Source organism: Colossoma macropomum, unplaced genomic scaffold (genome assembly GCF_904425465.1).
Source record: "Colossoma macropomum unplaced genomic scaffold, Colossoma_macropomum, whole genome shotgun sequence".
NCBI classification, from domain to species: Eukaryota; Metazoa; Chordata; class Actinopteri; order Characiformes; family Serrasalmidae; genus Colossoma; species Colossoma macropomum.
The window spans coordinates 57,892,683-57,901,886 of NW_023494792.1; the positions used below are offsets into that span (position 1 = coordinate 57,892,683).

General features: G+C 40.0%; 1 protein-coding gene across 1 annotated transcript; it reads left to right on the forward strand.

The window, feature by feature from the left end:
* Positions 1-1,878: 1,878 nt before the first annotated feature.
* Positions 1,879-8,998, forward strand: nudt5 (nudix (nucleoside diphosphate linked moiety X)-type motif 5). Its single transcript, XM_036577667.1, has 10 exons — positions 1,879-1,952; positions 2,402-2,492; positions 3,182-3,249; positions 5,342-5,394; positions 5,478-5,585; positions 6,845-6,940; positions 7,311-7,412; positions 7,552-7,560; positions 7,667-7,720; positions 8,288-8,998. Exons 2-10 carry the CDS (start codon positions 2,442-2,444, stop codon positions 8,395-8,397), a joined length of 651 nt encoding a protein of 216 aa, XP_036433560.1. The 5' UTR covers positions 1,879-1,952; positions 2,402-2,441; the 3' UTR covers positions 8,398-8,998.
* Positions 8,999-9,204: the final 206 nt, after the last annotated feature.

The window sequence follows — 9,204 nt, forward strand, 5'->3', positions numbered from 1 at the left end:
CCGAAGTCAGAGGAAGGTCCTGGATTAGTGTTTAGAAACTGATTTAACTTTTGTTTTTAGCCGTTTAGCTCCTTTCACCCCCATTCATTGAGGACTCGCTCGCGGGCGCCCTCTGGCCCTCTGTCACTGAGTGCGAACCACTTCACTCAGCCAATGAGATGATAGGCTGACCAACCAATCAGCGCTCAGGAGCAGTAATGCTACCCAATCAGCACTCAGTAGCAGTATTGTCAGCTAATCAGCACTCAGTAGCAGTAATGCCAACCAGTCAGTGCTCAATAGCAGTAATGCCAACCAATCAGTGCTCAGTAGCAGTAATGCTAACCAATCAGCACTCAATAGCATTAATGCCAACCAATAAGTGCTCAGTATCCGTAATGCCAACCAATCAGCACTCCGTAGCCAATCAATTAGCACTCAGTAACAGTAATGCTAACCAGTCAGTGCTCAATAGCCAATCAATGAGCACTCAGTAGCAGTAATGCTAACCAATCAGCACTTCGTAGCAGTAATGCTAACCAATCAGCACTCAGTAGCAGTAATGCTGACAAATCAGCACTCAGTAGCAGTAATGCTAACCAATCAGCACTCAGTAGCAGTAATGCTAAGCTAACCGATCAGCACTCAGTAGCAGTAATGCTGACCAATCAGCACTCCGTAGCAGTAATGCTAACCATTTAGCACTCCGTAGCAGTAATGCTGACCAATCAGCACTCAGTAGCAGTAATGCTGACCAATCAGCACTCCGTAGCAGTAATGCTAACCAATCAGCACTCAGTAGCAGTAATGCTGACCAATCAGCACTCCGTAGCAGTAACGCTAACCAATCAGCACTCAGTAGCAGTAATGCTAACCAATCAGCACTCAATAGCAGTAATGCTGACAAATCAGCACTCAGGAGCAGTAATGCTAACCAATCAGCACTCAGTAGCAGTAATGCTAACCAATCAGCACTCAGTAGCAGTAATGCTGACAAATCAGCACTCCGTAGCAGTAATGCTAACCAATCAGCACTCAGTAGCAGTAATGCTAAGCTAACCAATCAGCACTCAGTAGCAGTAATGCTAACCAATCAGCACTCAGTAGCAGTAATGCTAAGCTAACCGATCAGCACTCAGGAGCAGTAATGCTAACCAATCAGCACTCAGTAGCAGTAATGCTAACCAATCAGCACTCAGTAGCAGTAATGCTAAGCTAACCAATCAGCACTCAATAGCAGTAATGCTAACCAATCAGCACTCAGTAGCAGTAATACTAACCAATCAGCACTCCGTAGCAGTAATGCTAACCAATCAGCACTCAGTAGCAGTAATACTAACCCATCAGCACTCAGTAGCAGTAATGCTGACGAATCAGCACTCAGTAGCAGTAATGCTAACCAATCAGCACTCAGTAGCAGTAATGCTGACGAATCAGCACTCCGTAGCAGTAATGCTAACCAATCAGCACTCAGTAGCAGTAATACTAACCCATCAGCACTCAGTAGCAGTAATGCTGACGAATCAGCTCTCAGTAGCAGTAATGCTGACGAATCAGCTCTCAGTAGCAGTAATGCTGACGAATCAGCTCTCAGTAGCAGTAATGCTGACGAATCAGCTCTCAGTAGCAGTAATGCTAGCATTCTATGGCCTAAATCCTGTTTCCTGTAGCAAAACCAAAACCTACAGATGAATCTTCTTTGCTTTTTAGGAGAAATACATCCAACTACTTCCCGAAGTCAGAGGAAGGTCCTGGATTAGTGTTTAGAAACTGATTTAACTTTTGTTTTTAGCCGTTTAGCTCCTTTCACCCCCATTCATTGAGGACTCGCTCGCGGGCGCCCTCTGGCGTTAAAAAGTCATATTGTTGCAATAACATGAAAATCAGGATGTGGTCAGTCTCCCGTTAAAGCAGCTCTGGGCGGCCCCTTCCAATTACACAGACTTGTGACTGAGCAGTTGGCGGTTGTACATGTGAGTGACAGTAGTGTTTTAATTTAGACTTCATTGTGCTTTGAAAATCGTCTACAGTGATGTTTAATTAATTTTAAAGGTTTTTGGTGGAGCTGTACTTTGAACGGTTAGGCCTCCACCAGCCTGCAAAACCGTGTTTTTATATACTTGTAGGTTTGGTTGAAAGATGGCTAGCGGGGTATTTTAACCGCTTACAGATCCACGGAGCTGAAGTTTCCTGTTTGCCAGCTTCTTGTTCGAATTTTCCCGTTCCACCTTAAATGGTGCAGAAGTAACATTCGGGCGCCTCATGGGTCAGAACGTAGCTGCTGCTCCATTTAAGGTGGAACGGGAAAATTTGAACAGGAAGCCACTTCAGCCTCGTTTCAGAGCCAAACATTTCAGGACTGACCAGGTCACTAATACGCAGCCAGCTCTCCTCATATCTTAATTCTCTCTTGTACGTCCAGTATTAGGGGCGTGTGTGCTGTGTCCAGACCCAGAAGCAGGATGAGCTGTCCAGAGAAAGACGCGGTGGAGCCGCATGTAGTCAAAGAGGAGGTAACCATGAATATTGACGGAGAAATCCACCGTTTTTTAGAATTTAGCTTCGTTTTGTCGTGGCGATGTAAACAGTCAATCAGAGTGGTTTGACGTAAAATGGCTCATTTGTAGAGAAACTTACACACTCAGATTTCCTTAGAGTGGAGGTGATGGGAACCAGGGGTCACCATGTCTACAACACAAACATAGCCATTTTATTTGCTGTCCAAAACCTCCAGTGAACCTACACGAGTCTTCTGAGTTTATATATGTAATGTTGATGATGGTAGGATAGTGGGAAATCTTATATAATATAGTTTTGGGGGCTGTTTTGTCTTACAATGCCCTGTTTTAGGCCAAAACTTTATCACAAAGCTGTTGTAAAACAATGTCTCTGGCATCACAAATAAAAGTATGTGTGTAATAATTTTCCATGAGGGAGCTTTTAGAGGTGGACGTCTGGTTCCCATCACCACCGCTGTGAGCAATTCTGACTCTCACTGCCCAGCATTTCACAACAAATCTCTCTGAAGGACTTTGTTTACATCTTAACCATTTAATTGCATAGAAATTTTGAAAAATGGATGGACTTTCCCTTTACCAGGCTTGGCCTTCACTAGGCTTTGCTGTCACAACAGCTGTGAGAAATTTAAAATAAAGCAATGAGTGTTTTAACCTTGCTGTGATCATGGATGTTTTGCTGGTAGGTCATTGCAACTGGGAAGTGGGTGAAGCTTGAGAAGACCACATATGTGGACCCAGCTGGAAATACAAGGTATTGATCTGCAATCACTGTGACTCTGTGTGCAGTAGTGGGTAACCTCTGGACTGTGTGCTTTCTCTCTGCATGTCATACTTACTTTGCTACTGCAGAACAGTAAAGTGTAGATGGCGGTGTATGTATGTATGTGTATATATATATATATATATATATATATATATATATATATATATATATACACACACACACACACACATATATATGTATATACGTGTATATATATATATATATATATATATATATATATATATATATATATATATATATATATATGTATATATATATATATATATATATATATGTACATATGTACATATATCACTGCTGTCTGAAGAAAACCTCATATCTCCATTTTTTCCGTTTTTCAGTTTTTGACGTAGTTTGAAAAATGCCTGTTTCCTTTACATTGTTTGTAAATTTCATGATGAATGGACTAAAAAAACGGCCCAAAATGATTTGGGAAAAATTCTGGTTCCATTGACTTACATTAAAACTATTTAACCATTTAAGCATTGGTAAACTGTAAAGACGTTTGCTATCCGGTGTCGACCAAAGGAGGATGGGTTCCCCTTTTGAGTCTTGGTTCCTCTCAAGGTTTCTTCCTCTTGCTTTTAGGGAGCTTTTCTTGCCACTGTTGCCATTGGCGACGGTCATGGGGGCTTGGACCCGGATTTCGCTTTAAAGCTGCTTTGTGACAACACCTGCTGTAAAAAGCGCTGTATAAATAAACTTTGACTTTGCCGGTGTATAAACATTGTAGAAATCGGGACGACATCCACCTGGAACATATTTCTGTAGGGTTACAAAAGCTGTAAAGTAAATAACGTACAAACGTTTTAGCACAGTAGCCCAGTGTGGTCTAAACACTCTGCTCTTCCGGAGTGCAGTAAATACATCAAGTATGGGTTTGGAATATTGGTTTAATCTAAACATCTGTCTGATGACGACGATTTTCTTTTATTTATTTTTTTTTAGCAATTATCTGCCAATACAGATCAGGCGTTGCACAGATTAGTCGATACTAATACTAATACTAATTTTTGGGTCTGTATCTCTGATTTTCAGGAAGAGGGCATGTCACACCTTTCTGACGTGTGGAGTTTGGCTTCATTGTAACTTTTCTCCGCCGATCTATGGCGCTTCAAAGATAAGATATTGAACATTGTTCATATCCAGTTTCATGAAGATACAGTAAAAAGTCATTCATCATTAGAGAGAGGGCATGATAATAATCTATAATCCTGTAAAGTTTGTATTCGGTTACTTTCACCAAGTTACGGCGCTCTAAATTTCTAAATCGTCTCAGCAAGGCTGCCTATGGTGCGCCTAAGCTGGATACAAATTTGCGAGATTCTGGAGTCTATATCTCCGGTTCCCTGAGGGCTAGCAGTGCAATCCAGGGCACGTCGCGCTCTACTGTGGAGTTTGGCTTCATCGTGGATCTTCTTGCAAAGCATTTCCTTTTCCTGTGGCTTTTTTCATGACGTTATCAGTGATTAGTCAACGTTGACCCCTGATACCACTATGATTCTGATGTCATCGCACATCTCTAATGATATTTGTTCAGAGAAGAACACCTTTAGTTTGACATCAGGCTGAGGGTAGACTCTTAGTGTGCTGAAAGCTTGGAGAGGAAATACAGCCAGACGACACTGAGGCTGCTGGAAAGCACAGAGCTGGAAACAGTGGTGTCAGTGAGCTTGTGTTCTTTGTTGGGATCATGAACTCAGAAGTGTGCGAAGACATTTTGTGTGCAGAGCTGCAGAAGTCTGCAAAGAAACTGCCCAAACGATAATGACCTGAACTTACCAGCCGCCCTTTGAAAGAATACTTTGTCTAAAAGAAAATGATGGTCTTGAAATGGTCTGTTTAAATCTCAATGCCACTTGGTTTGAATTTTTTTTTCTTTACAGACTTCAACTTACATTTGTAACTATGGCACAGATGTCCAAATACGTCTCCTTTCTGTTTGTCCATTGTTAATATCCTCATAGGTAGTGTGAGCTGTAGCTGTCAGTGTCGGTAGATTTCGTGCTGACTCACACGCTGAGCTTTATTGCTGACCTCTTTAACTCTCTCCCTCCAGAACGTGGGAGACGGCGAAGAGAACGACGAGACCATCCAACACTGCGGTGGACGGTGTGTGCTTACATCTTCTCCAACACTAGTTTTTTGAACGATGCGCGTGGTGCATGCGTGTGACGTGTTTTCTTGATCTGAAGGTGTGGGCATCATAGCCTTGCTGAAGAGGACCCTGCATAAAGACTGCGTCGTCTTGGTGAAGCAGTTCAGGCCACCAATGGGATGCCATACTTTGGAGTTTCCTGCAGGTATCATCAGCGACATATAGCCTGTACAGTACTGTGTGAAAGTCACAGACCAGCTGTCATTTGTTAAATTATACAGTCAGAACAGCAAAAGATATTTCTGAGGAGATTAGATAAAACACAAGGAGAAAGTCAAAGAAGAAGCAGTTTTCAAAACTGGAGAAGTTCAATAAATGATTAAAAGCTACAGAGAAATTGAGACTCCTAACAACCATACAAGACCTGATAGACAACAACACTGCCCCCATCAGATAAACAGCACTTAAAGCTTTCATCTCTGAGAGAGAGGAGAAAATCAAGCTGCTTCAGATCTGAAAACATCCACAGGTGTTTCTGTCCATCCTTCCACTGTGAGAAGACGACTCGGCGCTGTGGGTCTGAAAGGATGTGTAGCTGTCAAGAAGAACCTCACTGAGAAAAGGAGACAGACCAAAAATAAGATATATAATATAACATAAGAAAATGTGCACTAGAGCACTATAACCTGATATCTGAGGTGAAAGTAGAGGTGGGCAATATGATGATATTTTATTGTTATCGTGATAAATCTTGTCATAATACACTTTTCTGAGCATATTGTGGATATCGTCAGTACTGAAACAACACAAAAGTGTTACAAAGTGAGCCTAATTAGGCCTGTTTAACTGGATTTAGTTTAGTTTGTAAAACACTGAATAAAAATTGTAGTTTATTATTATAATTATTAGTATTATTATTAGTAGTAGTAGTATCATAATGTTTTTAAATGTGACACTACATATTCTTCTGTTCCAACTTATTAAATCTCGGAAAAACTAAATGTCTTGATGCATATTGTGTCAAGAAAATGTCTTGAAGTATCATGATAAAATGTTTTTGCCATATCGCCCACCCATAAATGAAAGGTCTTGTGGACTGATGAGTCTAAATTTGTAATTTGGATTATTTGGTTTGTGAGAAGCAGAAAATGCAACCAGCTTCTAAGACTGAACTTTGGAGGTGTGTCTGCAGATTTCTTTGAAAAACTAAAACCAAGTGTCCTGAAAAGAAGGGAAGCTGTAATAAAGGCACTAAAGACTGAAAAAAGATTTACATGTAGTTATTTAGGCTTTTTCTGTGAAATATATCTTTTCTGCTTTGTGCTGAAAATGGCCGTTTTGACTGCCAGGACGGTCTCTGACTTATTGTAACACTATTGTTCGTATTCAACTATAAATTGATCAGTAATGATGACCCAAAGTTTTGTTTTGTATCTATGCTGTGGTTTGTTGGGGTGTTTTCAGGGCTGATTGATGATAATGAGAGTGCTGCGACTGCTGCTCTGAGAGAGCTGAAGGAGGAGACGGGTTATAAGGGAGAAGTTGTGGGAGTGACTCCAGGTATCCAGACTGTTGTGTGTATATGATCACTGTACAAAGAAAAACAAGTATCTCTAAAATGTCAACGTCACAGTAAAAGGCAAAACGTTCTTTACTTTTAATGGAATTTAATGTAAAGAGATGTAATTCTAAGACAGTTCATCAGTTAGTGTGATCAAATGATGTCAAGAAGTGAAAATCAAAAATAAAATGAGATACTTGTTTTTTTTGTCAGTGATGATATAACATACACATTCATATATAACATATATAACATAAGTGTTGTGTTGATTAAAATACAGTGTGTTTGCTATCTGTTCATGTATGTTGCTCAGATAAATGTACACTCATTCTCTCTCTTTCTCTCCCTCTTCTCACCTTCCTCATGCAGTCACATGTCTTGATCCAGGCCTGTCTAACTGTACAACACAGATTGTGATGGTGAACATAAACGGTGATGATATAGAAAACATACACCCCACCCAGCAGCTGGGTGAGCCTTCTACTATTTGTATTCATACTGTGTATATATAAATTATTTTATTTTATATATTTAGTGCTCATGCTCAATCAGAGGTGGCCAAAGCTTACTCACTCATTCTTTTGTTTTCTCCATTTTTTGTCCTTTGTAGGTGATGGGGGTAAGTTTTATTTCCCTGATGTTAAGATTTGAATGTTTAGATTCATTTCAGTGCTTCATAATGTTTTGCCCTTATAGTTTTAAAGGTTATTATCTCGTTTTTTCAGAGTTTGTTGAAGTGATTCTTCTACCTCTAGATGAATTTCAGAAGAAAATTGACGGTTAGTATCCTGTGTCCTTCTGCTCCAATTTTGAATAGTATTATATTGCATTTTTAATACTGTCCAGATATTCAGTATAAACATGATACCTATTTAAAGCTGCACTATGTAAAATTTGGGGATTTGGAGACCTCTCTGGTGGAAATGTGTAATTGCATGCAACGTGCAGAAAAACATTTGTTTGAGTGGATTAATCTGATGATTGCGAGAAAAGAGAAAGAGAACTCGTCTTGAACAAGCGTCTTCTGAGGATGTGAGTGAATTATCTACTGTTGTCATCACATCTTCATCAATATAATGTTGATTTTGCATTTGAGACCTAGACACCGAGCCACACCTTCTTCTTGAGTCTGTGCGTGTGACGTTAATGCGTAAAGATGTATGACATGGTCTAAAAACTTCTGACTTTTAAATCTTCTGACTCAGTGATGCTACTGCTTTCAATTAAAAAATCTTATATAGTGCAGCTTTCACAGCATAGCATTCTGCAATTTGATCTCTCTAGGAATTCCTTTAAAGTTCTGCCTTGTTGTTATTCTGTTTCATATGTGTTTCCTATGTTTATAGAGTTGCTGAAGAAGGAGAAAATAGTGGTGGACGCCAAAGTCTACATTTATGCCATGGGAATGGCCCAAGCCTTCTTTAAACCCAATGAGCTACCTGTGCTCAAGCAGTGAGACCTGCAGTCCATACAGCCTCCGTTATTATAAACAGCAAAGAAAGGACCATGAGAAGAAAACCATGGTAAACAAGACCAGTTGAATGCTGTTTATCAGCTCTTGGGAGCCTTTTAGAGCAGCAGTTTATGCTTGTGTAGTTATTACACGGTTACGTGAACATTCCTAACACTAACTAACAAAAACGAATTGACTGTTAACTGTGGTGTCCACAATATTAAAATCTACTAGTAGTGATACCATTCAAGACAAGATCTGACCAAAACATCAGTAAGCATATGAAACTGTAAGGCAGCAGTTTTATGCTGTCGGCTCTTAGTTTCCCCAGAATTTAAAAGACCAAGAAACCTGCTCATAAAAGTGAGTTGTTGCTTTTGCTCTTTTTAGCTGGGCTGCAGGTAAAGCATGTCCTACAGCAGTGCAGTGACCAAAGGCCAAAAGAACTGATTCATCATTATCTACTACATTTCAAAGCCTGGAATGAATCAATCATTCTAGAATAGTCTGGGCTTTTCAGCCGGTGCTACACTGGAGCCAACAAAAGCAGTTATGTGAGAGTTGTATTAACTTTTATCTAATAAACTGGCCATTGATAAGTCTGCATTGTTGCCTGTTACGTCTGTTCAGCCCTCCCTCCCCACCAGCCAGCATTATATATTTTAAGCAGTAGCTGATATACAATACAGTGTAGCCTAGAAGCAGCTTTATATATATATATATATATATATATATATATTATTTACCATTTTGGACTCCATTTTGGAGTTACCATTTGTTTCCAACAGCAGTGATATATACACACACACA

What these genes read in the sequence shown, in the direction of transcription:
- nudt5 (XM_036577667.1), top strand. Translation starts at nt 2,442, where the DNA reads ATGAGCTGTCCAGAGAAAGACGCGGTGGAGCCGCATGTAGTCAAAGAG. An exon ending in CGCATGTAGTCAAAGAGGAG is followed by an intron (nt 2,493 to 3,181) that starts GTAACCATGAAT and finishes TTTTGCTGGTAG; the next exon opens with GTCATTGCAACTGGGAAGTG. An exon ending in ATCCAACACTGCGGTGGACG is followed by an intron (nt 5,395 to 5,477) that starts GTGTGTGCTTAC and finishes CTTGATCTGAAG; the next exon opens with GTGTGGGCATCATAGCCTTG.